The 26135-nt window shown below is 47.1% G+C and overlaps 1 protein-coding gene across 7 annotated transcripts in view; it reads right to left on the minus strand.

Moving 5' to 3' along the window:
- KIF23 (kinesin family member 23) overlaps positions 1-26135 on the minus strand; it is a 258929-nt gene that overhangs the window by 148096 nt on the left and 84698 nt on the right. For 4 of the 7 annotated variants that reach the window (XM_078682999.1, XM_078682997.1, XM_078682995.1 and 1 more), the window contains exons 7-11: positions 12872-13042; positions 8243-8284; positions 6906-7018; positions 6653-6774; positions 3798-3900 (exon numbers count right to left, since the gene is read on the minus strand). In XM_078682999.1, the coding sequence (XP_078539125.1) occupies positions 3798-3900; positions 6653-6774; positions 6906-7018; positions 8243-8284; positions 12872-13042 (551 nt within the window). The remainder of the gene's footprint in view (positions 1-3797; positions 3901-6652; positions 6775-6905; positions 7019-8242; positions 8285-12871; positions 13043-26135) is intronic. The other 3 variants (XM_078683000.1, XM_078682998.1, XM_078682996.1) reach the window with 1 other exon arrangement.

Here is a 26135-nt window from a genome sequence, read left to right on the forward strand (position 1 = left end):
TTTTTTGGATCTGTAGATGGTTCGAATGCGCTCCCCAGCCCTGGAGAGAAGCATCCGTCACAATGGTCTGTATGGGAATGTCCTTGTGGAATGGAACCCCCTTGAAGAGATTCTCTGCTGAACACCACCACTTCAGGAACTGCTGAGCGTGCTGAGACAGTCTGATCCTGTCCTCCCAGCTTCCTCGTTTCTGGTCCCATTAATCCTCCGGACATTCCTGCAGCGGTCTCATGTGGAGGCGTGCATGTGGTGGGAGGAAGACACAAGAAGCCATCGACCCCAGGAGAGAAGACACCGTCCTTACTGTAGTTGATGGAACGGACATGAGAGTCTGAGCATTCCGGAGGATCGATAAGCGTCGCTCCTCCGAAGGACACACGCTTGCTCTGAGAGTATCCCAAGTCCTGCAGACACTGAACAAGAGTCGGGACAGACTGGACATGTTGATGTGCAGAACCAGTTTGTTCAACACAACAGCCGTCCTGTTGAAATGCAATTGCGCCTCCTGGAAGGTGGAGGCTTTGATCAACCAGTCGTCCAGGTACGGGTAGACAAACACCTTGTTATTTTTCAGGTGCGCGGCCACCACTGCCATGCATTTCGAAAACGTCCTGGGTGCAGACATCAGACCAAACGGAAGTACGGTGTACTAATAGTAAGTGGTGCAGACTAGGAAGCGCAGGAACTTCCGATGTTTCTGTGCAATGGGCACGTGAAAGTACGCATCCTGCAGATCTATTGCGTAAAGCCGGTCTCTTCGATGCAGCGGGGGCTAAATCTGGTGCAAGGACAGCATGCGAAATTTTCTCTGCGAATACATTTGCTTGCTTGTCGCAAATCCAGAATGGGCCTAAACTCGTTTTTGTTCTTTTTTGCGCATAAGAAAGAACCTGGAGTATAGACCCTTTCCCCTTTGAGACAGAGGGAGGTCTTCCATCGCCCTTTTTCGCAACAAGGTATCGGCCTCCGCTTGGAGTTCGTGCAGCAGGTATTTGAGAGCGAACCAGTGGGATAGCTGGAGGTGGGACTCAGAAAACAGACTTTATGCATTGCAAACAATATTCAGCACCCACTTGTCCTGAGTAATTTTTCTCCACTCCAGGTAATTCTGAATGCTGCCCCCCCACCGGAGTGGGTAACAGAAGAGGGGGGAGTAATCCCTCAGGGCTTAGACCCAGCCGGGCCCTTAGTCCCCGATGTGGACTGCTGGTTGCCTCTCCCCCTCCTGGAAGGGCTTCCTCTGATATTGCGGTTGCTGCTGTTGCCCAGCTTGGCGACCCTGTCCGTGCTGGAATCGCTGGGAGGAGTAGCGCAGTTGGTAGGGACGGAAAGACTCCCGCTGTTCCTTTGGCTTCTACAAGCCCACAGCGTTTCAACTTCCGCCTTCATGCAGGACATTTCCTCGTCCGCATGGGTCCCGAAGAGTGTGGAACCCAAAAAGGGTAGGTTGGCTATCCGCTGTTGCGACTCCGGTTTCAGGGAGGTAAGTAGCAACCAAGAATGGCGTCTCAAATTCACCTCGTGACAGTACCCATGAGCAGCCAGAGAGAGGTGTCTGCAGCCGCACTGATGATTTGATTGGAAACCATCATGCCTTCAATAAAGATCGCTTAAGCCATAGAATTGCAAACAGATTATGGAGTGTGGACACCAGCCATTTTTGGGTGTCTGCAACGTCTTAAAAAAAAAAAATAATAAATACCATTGTCCCAAAGACAGTCTTTGTCTCGGTTAATCATTCCCCATCCCCAACACGGTTTGATGTGGTGAGGAGCACGTCCCTGAAGATGAAGTTAGTCATTCCACAGGCGGACGACGATCACATTTCTCATGACACACAGTAAAATATTAAACAGTCTGGTGGTTTCTCCAGACAAGCTAATGCCATCCTGAACAACTACAGAATCCATCAGTGACATGCGCTCAGCAGGTGCACCTCCTTGCGCCAGGGGATGCTCAAGAATTGTGTAAGCCAGCCCTGCCAAGTACTACACATTAGGCGTTAGACTAATGCATTTTAGTGTGGTGCGCCACATCACCACACTAAAATGCAGAGTCACGCATTTATAGCAACTCCTCAGTGGTCAAGCTGGAGTTCTGCTAATTAGCACCACTGATTCATTGAAAAGCTGGCAGCGCACGGTCAGTGTTCCTTGACACACACGTCGGGGCTGGCTCAGCTCGCTCTGGACTGGCTTAGGCTACAATGTAACAACTTTAACCCAACTCCGTGGCATTCAGATTCACTGACATCATGAGAGCGAGTCGGTCTGCAAAACGTGCCCAATGGTTACCACCGAGGCAACTAGGACAGACACGGACGTCACACACATACACTTATAGGTGGGGATGGCCACCTGCATTGCGAGCGAGTGGCTGGGAACAGCAGAATTTTTTTTGGGGCAGCGCTGCTCACAGCGAGTTGTTGTGCCACATGGCCACAATGATGTATACAGACTTGCAACCCGACCCAGACCGCGGACGCCATCAGAGTGATGCAGCCTCAGCAGCCTGCACAACAGTGCAGTCCAGCAGCCATGATGATGAATGCCACGCCGCTTGTAGTCTAGTCCTGGGCCGGTAGCCCATGCTGAGGGAGTCGTCGCTGTGGGCTAGCCCATACAGTCATGGTGCCATCACTAGAGATTTAATGTACTTTTAGAGCGCATCATCATGAGCCTAAGTAAAGTTACAGCTGGGGCCTGAGAGCATCTGTGACTGGCTAAGTGCTCGTAGGCGGCAGCTGGTGTTGTGGCCGCGGGGCTGGGCAATGAAGCACTCTAAGGTGGACCGCTCAGCAAATTGATTTTAATTATTTGAGAGCGCTAGTAGCTGAGCTAAACTCCTTTAATAAAAATAATAACCTGTGTGCCTAAGCCTCTCACTCTCCTGAGGATTGCCAGGTGCTGCGGCGGGCTGGGCAGCGCTCAGAGTCCGCAAGTCAGCTAATTGCGGTGACTGAGTAATTATGATAATTTATTAGCAGGAAGCGGAGATCATCTGGGCTGGGGGCTCTCGCATCCAGTTTGGTACAATTGGGTCCCTCAGTGCCCTTCCATTTCTGGTGCTTTGAAGAAGTTTTAAGATAAGTTTCTCGTTGTTCAAATGGGTGTAATTTTTTATATTTGTATGTTTCCCTTGTCTTCATTGCTTGATTTTGTGCGCGAGAAAGTGCCACTCAGTTGTTGAATGTCACTCAATTACACTGAAATTCTAAAAATGTCACACAAACAATCTGAAACCTTGGCATCTAGGGTAACTGGATTCCTAATGTCCTCACATACATGAGATGACTTTTGCTTTTACCTTCATACAGTGTTTTGAGGAAACCTCTACATTGTTGGGGTGGCTAGAAAACATGGGTATTTGTAGTTTCACATGCAATACAGTGGAATTATTGTGATATGTTAATACCAATACAATAAAAATATTAAAGCTCATTGCACTGCACACGGTTTTAAAAAAATGGTCCATGCCAAATATTGCCCATTGCGATCCTTGTTGGACTGCTCTCCCACCATTCATTTTGTGAAGCTCTTTGAGACTACCAAGTGTTGTGGCAACAACAAATACAATTTTGTAAATGTAACATGATTACATTAAGTTCATGACTAATTTATACATTTAAGTGAGCAGTGGGGTATACAAAATATGCAGCACAAAAAATGACAGCAGCCGACTGTTTAGGTACCCCAGAGATATTGGTTGTAAATATGATTTTTTTTTTAACAAACACTAAAATCGTAATTATGTACTCCTCAAATTCAAAGACAAAACACACTGAATAAAGAACTTACCAGCCTCACGTAGCCTGTTGCCTTCAGCCTTGGTGCGGTTCGTCCTTTCACTTCCAGCCAGATCCACCAAAGAAAGCTGACTTGTTGTGACCTGCTCACGCTCCTATTTAAATAAGAACAATCTTATTTCATATAATCCAGGAAAGGCATACAAATGAGAGAAGAGAGTCCAGGGTCAGCACTCCAGGATCACAAAGACATCAACCTAGTCATAATCACGTCTTAGATGAATGTATGAAGGAAGTCTCATTAAAAACGCTGCTCAAATTCTTAACCGTGTACACAAAAGGATCACAGATGAATTACTCTACAGAGCACTCAGCTAGAAATTATTTCTAGCCTTGCTTATATCAACATGTTCAGAATGAAATGGAAATGAAGCTGTTCAAGTGGCTGCCCTCTGAATATCATTAATGAAAGATGCTTCAGGAAAGCAACTGAAAAAGTAGTTACGGTAAAAAAAAACAACAACAAAAAACACAAACATCCCGCATGGCAGCGACCACCTTTTATAAGGGGGATTCCTGTTCCGTCAGGAGGGGCAGTAATCATAGTAAGATGACAACATCAGTATTCGCATGCAAGTAAACCATATCCACATAATGAGGTCCCTCTGCCCACGAGGTAGCTTTAGAAAGCAAGTGGTCATCTAAATAGATGAGAGGTTGGCTGTCTTCACCATCGGGGTCATCACAAAACCCTTACCTCTGCTCAGATGCAAAGGAAGTATCACCCAAAAGTTGAGCTGATGGCTTGGAAGCCATTCTAATCAGGGACGCTAACTATACAAGTGGCGTCATGGAGGGAACTAGTGTTTGTGGCAATGCTGAAGTCATTACGGTCTCATGTGAAGCAGGTGATTAAGTAACCAACAGGAGCTGCTAGTTGATACAGTAGCCATCAAAACTGAACTCGCTGCTGGAAGCTACATAGGCGAAGACAGAGTTTTTCACCAATGGTGCTATCCTAGACAGATAACCCTGTTGTCGACGAAGCCCCCTATGTCGACAGCGGGCCTGGCTTCACTGATTGAGAGCTATGTGTTGATAGTGTCTCCGTTGACTGGCTTACAGTTAACAGTACAGAAATACAAGCCATTGACGGCATAGCTTTTATGGCATTTCTCTTGTTCCTACTGGTAGCAAGACACTAAGTTGGTGAAGATCTCTTTAAAGGTGATTTAGCATCCGGATTGTGCAGTTGGCACCGCACCATGACTAGAAGTCTACAACTTCAAGGCAGGTGCAGAATGTCAAGGTGGGCTCAGAGTAAGCAAAGGTGACAAGATCTGTTTATGTAATCTGCAATTTGTGCTTTTTAGATTTCAAAGCACTCTGCTGAAATCAAGTCGTTTCTATACCAAAATCACCCAAAAAATAGAATTAAAGGGGCAGAGAAAAATGCAGACTGAAGGCCTAAAGGAGGCAAGAAATGAATTTGTCATGACAAGAGTTTAGATCAGCGGTTTCACTCTTATGGCTTTTTATCATAACTGAATAGAGGGGCAAAGAACACCCCAAGATATATTAGGGATAAAACAAAGTTGTTTTTTTATTAAACAAAGGAAATCACCAACGTTAAGGTGCCAATTAGCCATAAGAGCAAGATTCCAAACTTTCCTAAACAACTCACCACCAACGTAACAAACCAGAAACTATTAAACCATATACCAGTAAAAAGGATGCAAGGTATATTTTCAACATCACACTGGTATTATACTAGGTATTAAACCATCCTCACTAAAAAAACCTGGAGGATAGATGGATGGATGGTTGGACAGACAGCTAGAGGTAAGGGACTAAGGGAAGGATGCTATAGTGCAAATCTAGCCAAACGCCAATGTAATGCTGTACGAAGTCAAAGGCAAAGATAGTTCATGTGGCACTGGAGGTGTAGTTGTTTTCTAAGACTTAAAGTGGACTGTTACTGCATCATGATGTAGTGTTCTTTAAAAAGGTTTGTCCTCAGCTGTGCTCTAAATGTGAGCCGGGTTGATGGATGATGAGGATTATTTTGCTTCAACTACTGTTTTAATAGAAGGAATGTTTTTCTTCCAGTCATTCCAGATTACATAGTAACAACATATGCTCCTATGGAAGGCTGGGGAGTACACTTACAGGATCTACAAGTGAAGTGGTCCTTGGCTCAGCGACAAATGCACATAAACAGGTTGGAATTGAAAGCCATTTTCCTCTCTCTTCAGGCTTTCCTTCCTCGAATACAGGGGTCGTCGGTGTTGATTCGAACAGACAACTCAACAAGCATGTTTTGAGGGACTTGGCCTCTCTTGGGAAGGTGCTGGCTGCTGATTGGTTAGGTTTTCAGTTTGGTCCTTTTTGTAAAAGGACTAATAGACTCTAGAGAGGCTATGGTTGATACCATAATAGCCTATGGAAATATACTGGAAATATACTATTTACTACTTTGTTATTTATGTATCTTGGGACTCCCGCGATGGGGAATGATTCAGGCATGTGAATATGAAAGATACCCCAACATTGGAGAAGTAGCTGTTTCCCCCCCATTCCACCTCACTACTACTTCAGTCTGATGGGGTCATGGCTGTGGGAGTGACAAGAGACATAGTCAGCCATTAGGCGGGAGGGGTGGTGGTGGTGGTGGTGGTGGTGGAGGGGCGCTTGTGGTAGTTTTATTGATTTTGCAGTGTAACAAAGGGTACCAGTGGAGTTTCATCAGACTGGAGGTGATGTGCCCAATAACTAAAATGGATCAATTTACAAAGATGTTGCAGGCTTGAGTCTAATAAGTAAACGTTATAGATGATGAATATAAATAGGTTATACATTGAAGAGAAAGTTAATATTCCTTCAATGATGAGGAATAACAGTCATTACCTGCATGACATTGTCACCATCAGCATCCAGTGGTGCCTGTGCCAGTTTGATGTTAAAGACGCTGTGAGAGCGACTGGATTCCCGGTTCAGCTGAGTGTTCGCAATGCGTCGTTTTTTCTGACCTAAGGAAAATAGCATTTCAATTTTACATAGAAATGTATGGGTTCTCAGGCACCCAAACAAGGATTTTATAAAAATCCAAAGTGCAATGCAGTCTGAGTGTTAACTGCCTAAATGCAGTTTAATCGCTTACCTTTCCAAAATACCTCAAATGCTTCTTCAGTAGACTTCACCTCCACCTCAGTACATCCTGCAATGTACATGTTATGGTTCTGATCCTCACGCAGGATTTTAGATTGGGGAGGTCTGCGTAAAGAGAACAAAGTCAGCAGGTGGTGAGATAACACCAAACGTACATTCACAAAGGAAATAAACATGCAAAAAGGTACCCTTTTAGAAAGGGTTTGATGAGGACAAAGAGGTGATGTCCACAAATACTCAGCCACACTTCTGTTACAACAATTGGGTGTTTGCACATGGCATTAAGATTGACACAAATATGCCAACAGGACAGGTGGTAGCGGAATTTAAGTTAGTCAAGGAAAGGCCATTAATCAAACAATACTTAATTGACTTATCCATGCATCACTTGACATTTTTTGTCAAAGTTCAGGTTCCAATCCTCATCTAGCAGAGAATGAGCCAGGCAGTTGCTAATAGGAGAACAATGTCCTTCAAAAAAAATTGGAAAGACCATGCACAAAATGTAAAAATGAATGGGAGGCCAAATCGAAGCAAGTTCAGTGCCTGCGAGTAGGGTGCCTAAGGTTTCCCCTCCCAGCTCATTTGGCAAAAGTAACTGTAGAACTATGCAACTCATGTCTTGGGTACCAATGCCAAGAAAATACAAATTAGAAGGTTTCCCCATGAGCTACCATAAAAGATATGAGCAGCTAAAACTTACACAGTCAAAACGTACAGGCCTGTTGTCATCACAAGCATAAAACATTGTGCTGCAAGAATAGCATCATCATCACCAGGAAAACACCTACAAAAGCCATAATCTCTGGACAGCAAGCAAGGTTATCAACTGGCATATTAATCCATAAATGAACAAGTCGAAGTAAAACAATTGCATCTAGAATCCAGTTTCTTGGAGTATTAAGATGCTGTTTTTATATAAAAAAACATTGAAAAAGCTTATTAAAAAAATAAAAACCCTCAGCAAATGCAAAGGAACGGGCAGCAGAACAAAAGCTTACTGGATACAAGTGCTAAACTAACAAACTATATTTTTCCTTCAACAAGACCCTTACATACTCAAATTACCAGGAGCACCCAACCTGCTGCATATAAATATTGAATATAAAGTGTAGCTACGCACAAGGTGGTCATCTGCGCCAGCACCAAATGCACTTTGCATGCAAAAGGGATCTGTTGTACATCTGGCACATGCACGAGCAACTAAGGGAAAAGCAAAGCTGACTCTGAGCAAGTGTCTCAAGACGAGACAGAGCAGGTGAACAGGCAGCCGCAAACTCTACAGCTACAGCTCAGAATAGTGTGGCTAGATGATACACTACCACGTACACAAAGTCAGTATTCCGCACAGGAGTGTTCCCAACGTTCCACCTGACAAAGGAATAGGAAAATGTTATGTGGGAACAGACCAAGTCTTAGTGATGCTGTAGGCACAGGCTGCAAGGCACTCTGGAAAACACACAACCCCCTCTAAAGTACTCCCTGCTGCACAAGTACTGTGGTGTGGTGTGAGGGTGCAGGCAGTGGGCCCTCGGAGTGGGACATTTTTATTTCAATGAAGCGGACAGTTTTTACTGAAGAGGAAACCGTTTCAGTACAGTATCAAGGAGGAAGACATTTTGGCACAAACAGATGTAGTGATGTTCTGGCTTCAATCACCCCACTAACAAAGCTCACACTCACACCCCCCCGAATCTCACACCCAGAAGTCACATCTCCCCAGTGCCATAATCATCCCTCACCCATCGCATTTTAACCTTGAGGTTAATAGGACTAGACCATCCAATTGCCCATGTGAGCTGTAAGCTTATTTAACTTCTGTTTTGCTGGACACCATCTCCCACAGATCATTTTCACACTTTCAGCCTGTTGGCAAGGAGCCCTTCCATCCGCGAGAGTAGTGCCCTAGGCATGCTTTTCCAAGAGAGATAGCCACCTTCGAACCATGCTCTACCCAGATCACCTCAAATCAGACTAGGAAGCATGCTGAACAGGTTAGTAAAAAGTTGGGTACTGCTAGCAGCCTCCAAGTGGTCAAACAACACGGTTTACATCTGCCTCTCAACATGCCAGTCTAGGCCGAAAATCTTTGCACTTTCAGAAGACCTTGCAGTCTGGCGAAAGTACTCTCTCTCTCTCGTTCCCCTCTTCCCTGTATTTTTGATTTATGATTTTCAAAGCATGATATTTTAGAGCAAGCCATGGACTACTTGGTCGAGAAAACAGGGTGGGTCAGCTCACTTACTCTTACAGTCTCACTACAAGAAGTTACTTACTAGTAATATTAGTTTTCCAACAAGGACAACTACAATGGATTCAAGTAGGTGACGCTATGAACAACCCATTTTCACATAACTAATTTTGTTCTCAACAACTTTTCAGAGGTAATTTTCTATGCAGGTATGAAGTGGGAAATTGAAAGTGTAAATCTGGTGGAGATGCAAGTGTCAGCACAGTTGCTATGGGTGAGGGGGAAGAACTACTGTAGGTGTTAGTCACCAACTGTACAAGTCCAGGACCATGGAGATGCAAGTTATTGTGCTCATAGTGGAGCACAGTACAAGGAATGACTGAACATTTTGATAATTGTGTGTTGACATGTGGGAAGCATAACTAATTAAAGTATTTGCAATGACTCGATTAATGCCGCTTGGGCTCTGGATTGGGTTAATTGTTGGGGCAAGGGGATGGGGCGATCTAGAAAAGCAGATGTTAGACCATCTTGCCGAGCAGATGCCCTTGTTTCCTCTTTTACTTTCAAGTGTTTGGCGCCTCCTAGCGAACGCCGCCCGACCTCCGGGATGTGGGCTAAATGGCTGTGTGATGCTTATTTTACGACATGTGTAGGGCTTCTGTAGGAGGCAGGAAAGTCGGAAAGATAGATTGTTTATGTTATGAATCTGCAATAAAAACACATTTTCCCCCAAAAATAGTGGAGCACAGTCAAAAAATCTCAACAAGCATGACAAGCGGCGGACACAGGCATTTGTTTCAGAGTTATAAAAGTGGTAGTGCTCCTAAATTAGATAAAATATTATATTTGCATACATTGGAACTATTCATTCTGGGTAGCTATGTGTGGTTCTCCTAGGTGATCATGCATGGAAGCATTATTCCAATTATTTGTATAGGTGCAGAAACTTTTAGTACTTAAGAAACAAAGCCATAGTGATCCCTTGAACTATTGGCCCATTAGTCTAATCGATAATGACAAAGGATTCTCTTTGCCTCTCCCAAGCAGAGTTCAGAAAGAAAAAAATCAGTATGGTGGATCTGGTACTCAGGCTCCATCGACTGATGGATAAAACAAGTAAACCTAAATTTAAAAAAAACAGGGTTTTTATGGACCTTCTTTGAATTTGAAAATGTACCACAGCACCTTTTATGAAAAGCTCTTGAAGAAATGGGAGTTTTCATAAAGTTGTTTTTCTCCGCTGGAGGGCTATCTCCCCCATAGACTAACAATGGTTAGCTTACTTCAATTATTTCGTGCTAACTTCAGTTTGGGACCAGATCGAGAAATGCGGTTTCCGCTAAAATGAATTGCAATTTAAAATCAGTTGTGATCAGTGTAATTGTGCTAAAGTGAAGTGGGGTCTAAACAGGAATTTTGAATTTGAATTTAAAAGCATTTGTACAGCGCTCGTTTACCAGGCGGTTTCATGGCGCTAATGGAGGACAGTGGGCGGCAGCAACAAGAGGGGTCTAAGTCCGGTAGGCTTGCGCGAAGGGGAAGGTTTTGAGGTTCTTCCAAAACAGAAGGTAGGAAGGAGAAGTGCGCAGGGTAACAGGGAGGGAGTTCCAGAAGATGGGAGCCAAGACAGCAAAACTCGATCCGCCCGCTTTCTGTTTTTTAAAACGAGGAATGGTAAGGAGGGCCGAGTAAGCGGAGCGAAGTTCTCTGCCAGGATGATAAGACTTAACAGCAGAGCAGATGAATTCGGGAGCGGTGCCCGATCTGGCCCGATAAGTGAGGCAGCCAAGTTTAAAAAGGGCGCGCTCTTTTATAGGGAGCCAGTGTAGTGTTTTAAGCAGTGGGGTGGCCCGATGGTATTTGGGCAAGCCGTGGATCAGGCGAGCCGCCTGGTTCTGCACCAATTGCAAACGACGGATCGTGTAGGCAGGGGCCCCGTTATAGACTATGTTACCATAGTCTATACGAGACAATACCATGGCCAATACAATTACTTTTAAAGCAGAGGATGAAAAAAAACGGGAAACTTTCCTAATAATTCTAAGGGAGAAAAAACAAGAGGAAACCACGGAACTAACTTGTGAATGGACGGTGAGTTGAGAATTGAGGAAGATCCCCAGGGTTTTTACTTTAGGCACAGGGAGTGGGGGAACACCAAGGGAAGGGGGCCAAAAGGAAGGGGACCATGGACTGCAACCACCTCCGGTCAGAACCAACTCGGTCTTGTCCGGGTTGAGTTTGAGGTGGTTGCAGTTCATCCAATCATGAATGAACGTCATTACTGTCTGGACGTTCAGAGCAGATGAAGATGAGTGGGATAGATTGAAGATTAGCTGGAGGTCATCCGCGTAATTAAACACGGTGACCTCCAGCTGCTGTAACATAAAAATGAGGGGGAAGATATAAAGGTTAAACACAAGGGGGGAAAGTGAGGAGCCCTGGGGGACCCCGCACTCTACCTTGCGGGAGGCCGCGGCATATCCAGCCAGACGGACCGCTTGAGTTCTCCCAGCAAGAAAAGACTCGAGCCATGAAAAGGCCAAGCCTTCTATGCCCGCCGCCCTGACACGGTGGAGAAGGATGGAATGGTCCACCGTGTCAAAAGCGGCGTTCAGGTCTAGGAGTATCAGGGCTTGCGGAAGGTTGGTGTCAATACCTTCACGTAATTTGTCCATTACTGAGATGACCACTTTCTCTGTAGAGTGCATGGGGCGAAAGCCAGCTTGACAAGGGGAGTCACTAATCTTATTGCAGTTGCCTAGGGGCACACCAAAGGTACGTGCTAACCACAACACAGATTACATTTGTTGCAAAATGATGCCTTTTTGTGTTCTCAACACCCATTTTTTTTTTATTCTTTAGGAGTCGCCTGCTGGTAATCTTGAACTCTAACACCACTTTCTAGTGCCTAATGTATGTGCTCTGATCCCTAAAACATATTGAAATTGGCTTAGACCAGATTGGAACATTTACCTTTGCTATGAGGACATAGTATATGGTGTAACTCTAGCATAGAATGGTAAACGCCACTTTTGAACTGCAACACTTCCAGTGCCATCCATTACAGTGGCAGTGAAAACATGGCTTCAAAACCTACCTTGTGCAGCCCGACATCAGGTTAAACCCCACTGCACAGACCTGTCAAAATTACCCTTCTGACAGGTAGGAAAAACTGATTCCAAATATTAAATAAGTCACCTCTAAGCTCATCCTTCTGCCCACAAGGTGGGGTGCATAAGATTTAGGAGTGGACACGCCCGACATTAGAAATAGCATGTCCCCTCTGAGTGGCCCAAAAGACATGGCCACTAGTCAGGCTGGAGCTGACACATAGGAAAAGTCAAAGCTTAGATTACACACATGTATACCTTTTGACCTGTACTAGCCAGAGACTCAATTCAAAGAAATTTTTTTACACTAAAAAAAAATTCCACGTAATGGTAAAGTCGGATTTTAATTACATCTATGAGAAATGTAACTTAGAAAAATACCACCACCCCGACGGGCCCTGGGAGGAGGGATGGAATTTTCATTAGCTCGCTCACAACTGCCTAGTATTATACTTAGTCTGACTAAGGTGCGAAAGAGGTATAAAAGGAGATGAACTCCGATCAAGGGATTGTACAAAGTGCAGACATTCTGAGACACAAAGATAAAATAACACAATAAGTCCATAGACCAGAGCGTTTACTTGAAAAATGTATCACTTGCAAAATTATAATTAAGACACCAGAGAAGAGGGGTTTGCAGAAAATGTCACTTACTTGGGCTTAATTGGGTCAAACGGTACTTCCTCCAACAGATCGTAGATGTAATTATTATAGATTTCAATATAGGATACAAAAACGCTGTAGACACTGTCCTCATCAACCTCATCCACTTTGCAGTGGTCTAGGACATTGATCATGTCAGCAAACTCTGGGTCCAATTTCTGTCTGCAAAGGTGTAATGGCAATTGATTAGATGCTGGCCTTCCTTCGACTCCTGTGGAATTACAATCAGTTTGTGTACTTCACACTACAAAAACCTTAATCAAACTCGGCAGTTACAAGTCGTGCACTACATGCTCACAGAAGCTTCCAATTGTAGCATTCTTCATAACCAATGGTTGTAGGAAAGTGCCCTATTTAGACATCGTCACCACCATTTTTTGCATATAATCAGATGCAATTTTGACAGAAGTGCACTGGGCTCCTGCTGTCCAGGTCTCCAGTGCCAGAACACGGTCCCTAAAACCATACAATTGTCTTCCCAATTGCCAATACCTTTAGCAACCCCTGAAAGCCTCTAGTAAATGGCACCCCTGGTATAAGGGCAAGGGGGCTAAAGAGGGGCCCCGAATGGCTGCTTTATGTTTTGTGCCACCCGAATGGACTCCTCAGCACCAACTGCAGGCTGCGTGCCATGATGCAGAGAAGAGTTAAGCCATGACATAGCACATCCCTAGTGTTCCATGCCTGCAGACACTGCATGCAATATAGCCAAGCCATTCCTACAGCAGGCCTGACAGCCCCAAGGCACAAAAAAACTTTGGTAAGGAGGTCAGGGGACCTTCCGAACTGGAGGGTGAAGAGATTCTTTAGTTTGTCTAAGGATGAGGGGATTCCTACTCCCTAGAAACAACAGAATAAACAAAGGAATCTCTCTGCTAGAAGAAGCAAAATTCAAGAGGGTGGTTGAAACGTGCCACGCCTATACACCACCTCTGTAGGAGGTGGGGAAAAGGGAAATTAATCAACCACCCTCTTGAATTTTGGCTCTTCTAGCAGAGGGATACGTTTATTAGGGTGCACTGTACTACATGTGTGGACAGATCTGCATGAGTGAATAAGTCCCTGTGATTTGTCCAAATCGATTCTGAGATATTAAAAGTTAACAGGAAAGCCATTTTGAGAACATGTGCTGGACACTGGTGTTTACGAGGTCCCCAGCTACATGATGGCTTCACAAACTAGAGATATTGGTTAACAAACATCTCGTATTCATAAACCCACACTGATTCCAGGGATGGGTTTACTAATTCATGCACCCAGAGGACACCTTAGAGGTGCTCCCTGAAAACCTATTAACTACTCGTGTGCTGGCTGGCTGGTGTAGACCAGCCTGTCACCACAGACAAGTGTCCGATGCCCTGAAGGCGATAGCCCGCACTCGGAGGGCAGAGACAATGCCTGCTCCAGCCAGAGGTCTCATTACCTTCTACAATCAGGATGGCCAAGTGTGGAAAAGTGCCTCTCCTGCAATGTTTGCCCCCCACCTTGTGCCTGGAAAATGATGATTGGCAACTTCAGTTCCTCTGTAAGTCACTAGTAAATGGTACCCTTGGTACATAGGCCATGGGTACTGAAGAGGGTTTCCTAGAGAGCCCTCACCAAGGCCATGCAACTGCAGCTTGCATGCCTTGGTGCAGTGAAAAACGACAGTCAACATGGCACACTGCCCGTGTGCCATGTCGAGCAGCACTGCCCAAGGTGTAGGAAACTCACTGCTCTAGCAGTCCTTACAAGCCCCAAGGCATCTCAGGTGTGGGCATATCTGCATTAGCAGAGATGCCGCTACAATATTTAAGTCTATTCTTTAATTTTGTAAATGCCAGGGAAGCTGTAGAGAGTACACGGGCTGGAAACTCGACAACTCAAGTTCCCCCCCGCACCATGATGGCTTCACTGAAAAATACACCCACACTGATGTCAGTGTTAGATTTAATCAAAACATGTACTTGGAGGTGCCCCTTGAAAACCCACCAACCCTCTTGTGGTTCTCAGACTGGATTTAGGGAGCCTGCCACCACCAGATAGGTTTCTGAACCCCTGGGTTGAGAGCCTCTGCTCGGAGGCCAGAAACAAAGCACATCCTGGGCAGAGGTGTGGCACCTCCTCCACCAGGATGGGTACAGTGCTTGAGAAGGAAGCTTCAAAGGCCTGCCCCCTTCTTAATGCGACCCCAGCCTCTGCTACTAGCAGTAGATGGTTGCTCCCGGTACAAGCCCTAATTCTGGCAGGAGAACCAGCGGTAAAACGTAGGAAGAATAGGTGTGCCCCCCTTCGCCAACTCCCGCCCTCAGGTGCACACTTTTCAGTGCCCACCATCTTGAAAATGGTGCAACGTATCCAGTCAGGGGTAGGACTATGCACCCCCTCCCACAGGAGTATGGCATAGTAATGGGTGTAGACACCCCACGCAAGGTACCATTGGTCCCTACCCGTTACTCCCCTGCAAAGCCCCAAAATCTAGTATTTAAGGGTCTCCCCAAGACCCTGAAAAAAAGATTGACGACCAACAACTGGCGCTGGCGGGACAGCTGGAACGCTGTGCGGGGCAGTCCTGCCTGCCTGCGACAGCCGACGTGATATCGCCCAGGGTGTCCCGAGCAAGTGGGCCATCTGCGCACTGTTAGTCACCGGCGCCGCTGGGCACAGCCTGAGCTCGGCGGATGATCTGCGGGAGCCATCAGAGACGTCCGGCAGGTGAGAGGGGCTGGAGCAGGGCATCATCGGAGGGTCCTCCTGCCTCTTGCCTGCACCGGACGACGGATCCCAGGGCGGGACGGTCTGCCGCAGTCCCCGACGAGACGAGACTGGCTCCGCTCGGGAAGTCACTCCTGGGAGGACACGCTCACAGGGAGCGCCGCGCTTGGTTGGCGGGAGCGGGACTGAGCCGGGCAGCCCGCCTGGAGTACTGACACCCCCAGTCGCCCCCCCCATTCCTCAGGATGCGAGCGGGAACGGAGCTGCAGCAGGTCCAAGGACACTGTGATCGGCCACCAGTCTTCTGACAGGAGGTTGTGCACAGAAGGCTGCTCTCCCTGCACCTTTGTCGGCCCCCTCTCACTCGGCCCGGATTTCCAAGTTTGCTATCGATTTTCCCCGGCTGGAGTGCATCGCCATTGTCCCCCTTTGTGCAAAATGGCGGGGGCCATAAAAGGATCAACAATCAAGCAATAAATCACACCACCGCCCCTAACTCGAGGATGCATTCCAACGAGTTCAAGGGGTACTAAAAGGAGATAAGGCTCTTCCTCCCTCCAAGCTGCAACCAGGAAGCAGAGACACAGAAACAGGACTATCTCGCCCTCAGCAGAATGGGAAAGGGACAAAGGACTAACAATACTGCCTTATAGTCTATTCTGGCAGACATCTTGAACAGCAGCAGGAAAAAGTGTTCAAGGGGCACCAAAAAGAAGTTAAGTCTCGCTCCTCCCCCCAAGCAGCAACCAGGAAGTAGCAACACTGAAATAAGACTAACTCGCCCTCAGCAGAAAGGGAAACTGGTCATCCCGAACATTGACAATAACTGACAAAGGACTAACACTGCTGTCTGACTACATACTATTTCGGCAACCATCCTGAACAACCTGCTGAGCTGCAGTAATTGCCAAAAAAAAAAAAAAAAAAAAAAAAAAGGTATTTACATCACCACACACTCGAGTACATTGTTTACCTTTCACATATCTATGTACCTACACCTCCGTGTGATAGAGTCCATACCTTTACTGCAGTATTACACTCCCACGTGTACCTGGATATATCCACCTACACTTAATTCACGCTGCACCTATTGCACCTATCTCACCCTGCTCATTAGCGTCACCTGACGCTTTAAATTGCAGTGGACATATGTTTTTGCTACAATATTTCAGCAGTATTATACGCATAGCTGATTGTTTATATATATATAGTTATATACCTATGTATGCTGCTCCCTTCGCCTTTTATGCCTATAATGCACCTAGTTGCTAATACATATTGAGCTCACTCACTAGTGCCTCTTCTGTCCCTGTAACACATGGTCTGCAGCTATCTCATGTGACCCATGTAACATATTGTCCCACTAGTGCCCTTTCTGACGCCTGTAACATATGGTCTGCAGTCGCCTCTTTTGACCTATGTAACATACCGTATACAGGCATTGGTATTTTGTCTGCATCTATCTGCGATCCTGCACATCTCCCCTGCTTAATCTCCCACACCCACCCTGCACCTTCCTAACATGGATCACTGCGGCAATCACACATTTAAAATAATCTACCCACCCGCACTCACAAAAAAAGCCGCTAAACGCTTTAAACACAACCTCCTGAGGTCCCACCCTGAAAGACCCTTTGCCGACACCTACTTCTCTCCGGTTAAGGGATCCCTGAACACCGATATCATCTTCCACACCGCACGTAGAGCTCAATGGAGAAAAACCTTCCAGGCCTTGCTCAACGTCTCCACCATCAGGAAATCCGCTCATGGACTATCACTCTCCATCGCTCCATCCAATCGCTTCCCTGGCAGTACAGCCATTACTATTTACAATAACGGGATTGTTCTAATTCAAGCCACAGACAGGAACCTGGAACTACTAGACGACCTGTTCCCCACTTTCAAAGAGCACCTCTCAAATCGGCGGCCCTCCACTCATACCCCAATACAACTGAACCAGAGCTCCTCACTTCCAACTAACGTCTCAGAACGACCCACCGCCTCTGACCCTCAACGCGACTCTATGTCCTCCCAATTACCCCTCCAATCTCTCCACCCCCGCCACCCCCCACACCCGCGCCGCACCTAGCTCCCCCACCCGTGTCCTCTCTCCCCCCCACTCCCTGCGCCCCCCCCTCCTGGCCCCCACTCCTCCCTCAACACCCCCCACCCCAATACCCTGCCAATAACTCTAACCCCACTCCCACCTCAAACAACTCATGTCAGACACACCTCCTTCAACATCTCCCCACTCACTCCCTGCACTCCCGCCACCCCTAGCCCGCACTCCTCACTCAACGGCGCCCCTTCCAGTCTCTGCACTCAACGCACTCCAGACCTACACCCCTCCCTCAACATCTCCCCCTCCACCCCCACCCAAAGAAATACTGACATACACCCCTCCCTCGACATCGCCCCCCTCACTCCATGCACTCCCGACACTCCGAGCCTCCACTCCCCCCTCATCAGCGCCCCCCGTATGCTCGACACTCAACCCAGGCCAGACATACACCCCACCCTTAACATATCCCCTCCCGCCACTCCAAGCCTCCACCCTTCCCTCAACAGTTCACTCCCTCCCACCCTTAGCCCTCCCTCCACTCCTGGTCCCCACTCCCCCTTCAACATCTGTCCCCCCACTCTCACCCCCCAGCACTACACTTGCCCCCCCACAACGACCAGTCTCCACTCGTCCCGCATCTGCCTCACCCCGCCTGTCGCTGATTACCCTGCCAATAACTCTAACCCCACTCCCAACGTCACGCTGGATATAATCATGACCGCCCTCCTCCAAGTGAAAGAAGAGCTTCACTCGCTCAAAGAATTACTCCTCCCGCACCCCTCCCGCACGACCACATGTCAACGAATGAACAACACCCCCCCACATCTTAGGCACCCCTTACATGGGATTTCTATCCCCTCTCGCAATACCTCCAACAGGCCTAAGCGCACTATCAAGACACTTCCGAACCACCCCTCACATTGGACCTCTATCCCCTCTCGCAATACCGCCAACCGCCCCCAGCGCGCTATCAAGACTCTCTCGGACCGCGACATACAAACCCTACTCAGCACATATGTCCCGGCAACCCAAAAGAGCTTAGCCACCACGCACATGTCCATTTCTACGATTCTCTCCAACCCCAGTAGGCACCCCACGTATAGCAACAGAGGCTCTGTTCCCAACAACCTCACCAAAGTCCCTCTCACTACGGAACCCTCCACCTCCCCCTGCACCCCCAGTCTCAAATGCACACTTCTCAACTGTAGGTCGGCCCAAAAACACTCGATGGAGGTCGCTGACCTCATCCGGTCTAGGAACCTTGACCTGGCCATACTAACTGAAACATGGTTAACTGAATCCTCCAATCCTATCATGGACATCCTAGTCCCCCCCAACTACTACATCACTAGACTTGACAGGCCCAACAAGACAGGTGGCGGAATCGCCTGCATTTACAAGAGCAACCTCTCTATTAATAAAGTCACCGCCCCTTCTCTTACCTCCTGTGAATACTTCTGCCTTGATGTCACCAGTGAGAATAAACCTGTATGCTCGTTACACATCATGTACCACCCCCCGGGGGACAACCTCGTCTTCTCCCAACAACTCATGGACACAATATTAATCAACGCAGGACGGCTACACACACAAATTTACCTTGGTGACTACAATCTCCATTGGAATGATGGCAGTGACGCAGTAGTTAACAGCCTCAAAAGTTTCCTTACCGCATCTGACCTTACTCAAATTTGCAACACTCCGACACACGACAAAGGCTCGACCCTCGACCTGGTCATTTCCAAAGAAGGCACCACTCAACTCGACTCAATACAACCTTGTGACTGGTCAGACCACCATATTATAACATTCATCATCAAGGAAAAGGTAAAACTCATCCCGGTGCAATACGCCATGCCCAAAGTCTGGAAAAGAGACATGAGGAAACTCAATCCAAACTCTCTACCCCCCAACAGCTGCAATCTCCTACTCCCCCCTACCGACACCTCTGATGTGCTGGTCCTAACTGACCACTATCTCAACTCCATGGCCACAATAATCAATGAGGCCGCTCCAATGCAATTGAAAAGAGTATCCACGAAGATATCCAACCCCTGGTACAACGGGAGTCTCAATGAAGAGAGACGGGCTATGCGATCGGCAGAGCGTACCTGGAGATCAATTCCCTCGACATTGCATCTCAAAACTCTTAGGAAAAAGAGAAATGCATACTTCAGGAAAATAAAACGCTCAAAGTCAGAGTTCTTCAGAATCCAGCTAGACCAAGCTAAAAACCGTCCAAGTAAATTGTTCGAACTAATTCGATCTCAATCTAAGGAACAACCCCCAGCTGTCGACATTATCAGCACTACCCCTTCTTGTGAAGATTTCGCAGCTTTCTTCAACAATAAAACTGACAATATAAAGAGAGACCTCCGCAATGACGCAAGCCTGTACTCAATACCCAACTGCATAACACCCATTGAACTAAAAAACAATGCGACATGGTCATCCTTTGACACCTACTCTGAAGGAGAAATTGGCAGAATACTCAGCACTCTAAAACCATCCAATCACCTCACTGACCCTCTTCCTGCTAACGCCGTAAAAGACTTCATCCCTCTGCTACTCCCACTCTGGACTAAAATTATCAATAGTTCACTACAACAAGGAACCATCCCGGACTCCCTCAAAGTTGGACAAGTTACACCTTTACTGAAGAAACCAACAGCCGACCCCACCGATCTAAACAACTACCGTCCGATTACCAACATTCCCACTCTCGCCAAGCTGCTAGAAAAATGCGTCCAACTGCAAATGACAAAGCACATAGAACAGTTTGATCTCCTCAACCCACACCAATCAGGCTTCCGAGCAGGGCACAGTACTGAAACCGCTATGACTCACATTATCGACGACGCCATCCAAATGTTAGATCAAAACAATACCTGCCTCCTCATCCTTCTTGATCTCTCTTCGGCATTCGACACAGTGAAACATGAGAGCTTACTCGAACTCCTAAAATCAAGAATTAGCCTATCTGGGACTGTGCTTCGCTGGTTCACTTCCTTTCTTCACAACAGGTCTCAAAAATTCAAGAGCAAAAACCTAATGTCTTCCCCAGTACCGGTATCGTTAGGCGTCCCTCAAGGATCCTGCTTATCCCCTACTTTGTTCAACCTAGTTATGGAACCTCTCACCACTCTGTTACAAGCATCCAATGTACACTTTCACATGTACGCCGATGACACTCAAATATATCTCAAGTTACAATCCCCCAAAGACATCCTGAGTCTGAATTCAACGATCAGAAGCACCCAATCTTGGTTGGCTGACAACCACCTCAAACTCAATGCTATGAAGACTGAGTTCCTCCTAATCTCACCTCCCACGAAAATATCTTCCGCACAAACATGGCTTAAGCACCTAACAGCACTCAATGTCCAACCGACCATCGTGGACTCAGCTAAATCCCTAGGCATAACACTAGACACAAACCTCAGCATGCAGCAGCATATCAGCAAGGCTACTAAGGGGGCGAACTTCCAAATAAACACCTTGAGAAAACTGAAACCCTTCCTCCCAGCAAAAGACTTCCAAACAGCAGTACAAGCTCTAGTCATCCCTCGCATAGACTATGGCAGCGTGGCCCTCTGCGGCCTCCCCCTAACGACAACTGCACCCCTAAGAGCGTCACTAAATGCGGCAGCAAGACTCATCACTGGATCAAAAAAGCATTCGCATATCTCTGACTTCAAAGCCTTGAACTGGCTGCCTCTGGAAGCCAGAATTCAGCTGAAAATTGCCTGCATGACGCACAAGGCTATACACTTGAAATCACCCAGCTAACTCACTCATAAGTTGACAATCTCAGGTGGGTCCAGAACCACCAGGAGCACGAACAATCTTCTGCTGAAACCGCGAAGATTCCGGAAGGAAAAAACCTACAAACGCTCCTTCTCTGGTATGGCGCCCAGGATCTGGAACGCACTTCCTCCTGAAACAAGACTCATCTCTTCCTCCCTTCTTTTTAAGAAAGAAGTTAAAAGTATCCTTATGGCTAAATACACTTGAACAATTTCGCGTGTTTTACATTAAGAACAGTATTACCAGTCTGGCGCTATGATATTGCCTATATATTCCTATGCACGTGTTTATTTACAGCGAGTGGATGGCCTACGCTCCAATTTTGCCTGCTACCTCGTACCTGTACTATACGTTATATGGGTACTATGTTATATACTATATTGGTGCTATGTACATGAACCTGGTGATGACTTACGCTCCAACTATGCCTGCTACCTCATACCTGTACTATACGTTATATTGGTACTATGTTATATACTATATTGGTGCTATGTACATGATCACGTTGAGCTACCTCCCCACTATGCCCCCTTGTTCCCCTACCCTCCACCTGCCTTTGTAAAGCGCTCTGTTATCTGCAAAGATCTTGTTCGCGCTATATAAAACTCTCAAAATAAAATAAACAAAGAAGAGCTGTGTAGAAGCAAAGACTGAAGGCACTAACTGACGTTTACGCCAGCCCTACCGGCTGTCTGCAGCCCTCAAAGGCCCAGCTGTAGAACAGCGACCCGCCCTGCAGAACAGCGACCTCCAGAACCCTGGGAGGACTGACTGTCTGCCTTCAAGAAACACTCCTAATCTCCCGTTGACAGCGGACCGGTCCAGAAGAAACCATCCTCAAAGAAAAATAACTGCCCTTAGTAATCACAAACTCGCCTGCAGATTTATCTCCAAGTGGCCCACCGGTCCTGCAAAGCTTTTCCAGCGCTTCTGAGCACATTCCCACCATGGGCTCACCCCTGCCGGACTCCTCTTCGACTCCTGCAGCCTCAACTTGAAGACTTCCCCTGACTACGACCTGCCCAGTAAGAGTTTTCCGATGCCCAAGAACACCCCTGCACCGAAGCCCCTGGTCCTTGGAAACCTCAACCACTGGTGTCCCTGCATCCTCTAGCATCTCTACTTACCTGGGCAGCTATGGGTTTCTTCGTCCGGCCTCCTGGCCTGAGCCTGCAGCATTTATTCAAAACCAATCTCTATATTGAAAACTATGAGAGCCCGACGCAAGTTTGGCACTTTGCACCCGGTCGCCCCTGTGTTGCAAAGGTTGTACGTTTGGTGCTGCCTTGTGCCCCCCCCCCCCCCTTGTACTTACCTTAACCCCCAGTAGATCGATTCATGACACACCTTTACTCACCTGTGAGCAGCACGACTTCAAGTACCCCCAGTCTCTATTGGTTAACATTGGATGCATGACCTCAAATTGAAACTCGGCACCTGGTCACCCCTCGCAATCTTGGAACTGATTTAAACCCTGCCTGGTGCAGACTAAAGAACCCGAAGACTGAATCTAAGTTGAGTACTTACCTGCAAAAACTGCCATCTTGTTTTCCTCCCATAGGTTAACATTTCAAAGCTTGAAAATAGTCTACTTCATAAGTAAATAGTATCTTTCCGAAGAAACACTTATCTTTTCGCGAACATCTTGATCTTTAAAATAAATCTTGAAAGAAGCTTTTTTTATTTTTAAATTGCTTTGGATCACCTTTTTCAGTCGCATGTCATTTATTAGTCCGTGTGTGCCTAACAAATGTCTTACACAGTATTAGGCCCAAGACTGCCCACCTACACTACCACATATAGAGCACTTTGGGTTTACATGGAGCCCTATACAATTCTGCAGGAAAATCACTAGACTGTGCATGATATAACCACTTTGTGGAATACCATATACAGAACCAGCTTCCTACATTGGTGGCAGCGGTGGGCTACAAGTCTTCACATTTCTTGTACCACTTGCTCAATAATTGATTCCACAATAGGAAATCCAAAATGGTCTTTAGTTAAAATGTTTTACCAAATTTAGATTTTTTCCAAATTAGTTAAGCTAGCAAGTGTGCCTCGGTTAAGTCTCCAGTTGTTTAGAAATTAAGTCTGTAAAGTAGTTAGACCCTTAGCATTTTTGTAATTCTTTAACAAGACTGAAACGATTTTAAAAACCATGAGCCATGAGAGTGCAGGGACCTTCCAGGAGCTAAACCGATGCCCTATGCACATCTGAGAGTGAAGCAACTCAAAGACCTGAGCTAAGCATGGAAACTTGCCATGGGCTCCTCACCCACAAAAGCCCATCTCCAGCTGTTGTTGGCAAAGAATGACAAGGCCATAACGCACAAGTTACTTACCTTTGGTAACTATATATCTGTAAGAAACAGTAGTTAGTATTAGATTCCTTAACTTAGAACATCCCCAGGCGTCAGACTGGATCTGGAAACTTTAGCGTTGCAGTACCCTTGCGCGTCGGTAGGCGTCGTCTGTGGCTCCGCGTCCGTCGTTTGAGTCGTGGGTGCCGGAATGAGGTCGCCGGAGTACTTAGACGCCGCCCTCGCACTCAGACGCCAGTTCTTATGCACAGCTTTTCCGCGCCAGAAACGCGGAGCCATGTTAAAAACCAACACAGGTGCCATGAAACTAGGGCCCTGAAAGGGGATGACCTTAACACTAGATATCAGTTCGCAGAACTGGGGGGGATGGGTGGGTCGGTAAGGAATCTAATACTAACTACTGTTTCTCACAGATATATCGTTACCGAAGGTAAGTAACTTGTGCATCTGAAAGAAACAAGTTAGTATTCGATTCCTTAACTTAGAATAGATACCCCAGCAATACCAACCCCGGTGGTGGGACTGCGAACCAATAATCACACCAGAAAGTCCTGGAGGACGGAACAGCCAAAGAAGCCATCCCTCCGGACTTGGCTGTCCAGGCAGTAGTGTCTTGCAAACGTGTGCAGCGAGGCCCACTTAGCTGCCTGACATATGCCCTGCAAGGGGACTCCCTGGCCCAGGGCAGTAGTAGCCGCCGTGGCCCGAGTGGAATGGGCCCTCAGCCTAACAGGAGGCTCCTTCTTAGCCAAGGAGTAGCATACCTTGATGCACAAGACGACCCACCTAGAGATGGTCCGCTTGTGCACCGCCCGACCTTTCTTAGCGCCCACGTAACCAACAAAGAGTTGGTCATTGTTGGACCTGCGATGGGCAAGCCCAGCACAAAGGGGGTAGCTTGGCTCAAGTGTCAAGGCAGTGAAGGCTGTAGAACATAAACTTGGCCACAGTCTTTTGGGGCAATGAGGCACTAGCTGGGCAGGCGCTGTAGGCGCAAGGTTACTGGAACACGCCTGACTGGAACGCCAGTCAGGAATCAGGCTATTAACCCTTGCCACTCTACTGCCTGTGCTCTCAGCCACCTCAGGGGTCAGCAGGGCAGGTGTCACTCTGGTGTCAAGTCTGGAACCTGAATTACATCTAAAATGGCCGCCAGGGACTGGGCTGTATATTGCCAGTGCCGTGAGGTACTGGCACGAGCCAGAAGGTTCTAGAACCTTCCCTGGCTGTGTCAATGGCATGGCACTTTTGAGGTGTATTTTGGTCACTCAGAGCCACCGTACTGGGGCTCTGGAGCAGCCATTTTGTGTACCTGAGGAAAGTTATGAAATTCCTGTCAGGAAAGCGCGCCAACCAGAAAGGGCGCCAATACCTCAAAAGGTCAGGGTTCAAGGAGGCTCCAATGGGAGTCACTCACATGAGGGAAATATGTGTCCACCATATTAAGGTTAAACACACACAGGTTGCCAACCCCAGTTTATGTCCACAGGTTTTGCCAGGCGCCTTGTACATAGGTGCCAGAAACCTTGTGAGCAACTGGGTGTCAAGGAACACCTAGCCCCATGAAACAACACACAAAAAAGGTCCTGGTAGACAAATAAAAAGCGGCAAATTTTGGAAGGTTCAGGGGAACAAAAGAAATCATATTGGTGAGGGGACTCTCAGAAGCAGACGGGTCCAATAGTCATCCACCCAAAACTGGCGAGTGCGATCCAGATAGAAGGAGCGCGCACATTTTGGGTCCAGACCGTGGAGCCGCTCTTCCTCTTTCGAGAGATGCGGAGGCAGAAAGAAGGTGGGCAAGGTGTTGGACTGCCCGATGTGGAAGGCTGTGACTACCTTGGGCAGGAAAGAGGGTCTTGTCCGCAACACAACTTTGTCCGGATGGACAGAAAGGAAAGGCGGTTCAGAGGAAAGAGCCTGGAGCTCACTCGCCCTCCCGGCAGAGGTGATGGCAACCAGGAAAGCAGTCTTTTGAGTAAGAAGGCGGAGAGGACAGTTATGAAGTGGCTCAAAGGGAGCGCACATAAGGTAAGTAAGTATAAGGTTCAAGCCCTACTGAGGCATCACGAATGGAACAGGAGGGAATGTGTGTGTGATGCCCTTCAAAAATATATTTACAATTGGGGACTTAAACAAAGATGTCTGATCATGTAGCCTTAAAAAGGCTGAAAGGGCAGAAAGGTAGCCCTTGATAGTGCCCAGAGCAGAGCCCTGCTGGGCAAGAGAAAGAAGGAATAGGAGAACCGCAGAAAGGGATGCCGAGAAAGGATCCACAGCCTTTGCCGTGCACCATGCCACAAATTTGTTCCACCTGCAGGCGTATACCGACTTTGTGGAGGGACGCCTGGCTGCCAGAATCACAGTA

The sequence above is a fragment of the Lissotriton helveticus genome, chromosome 3_1 (assembly GCF_964261635.1).
Source record: "Lissotriton helveticus chromosome 3_1, aLisHel1.1, whole genome shotgun sequence".
NCBI classification, from domain to species: domain Eukaryota; kingdom Metazoa; phylum Chordata; class Amphibia; order Caudata; family Salamandridae; genus Lissotriton; species Lissotriton helveticus.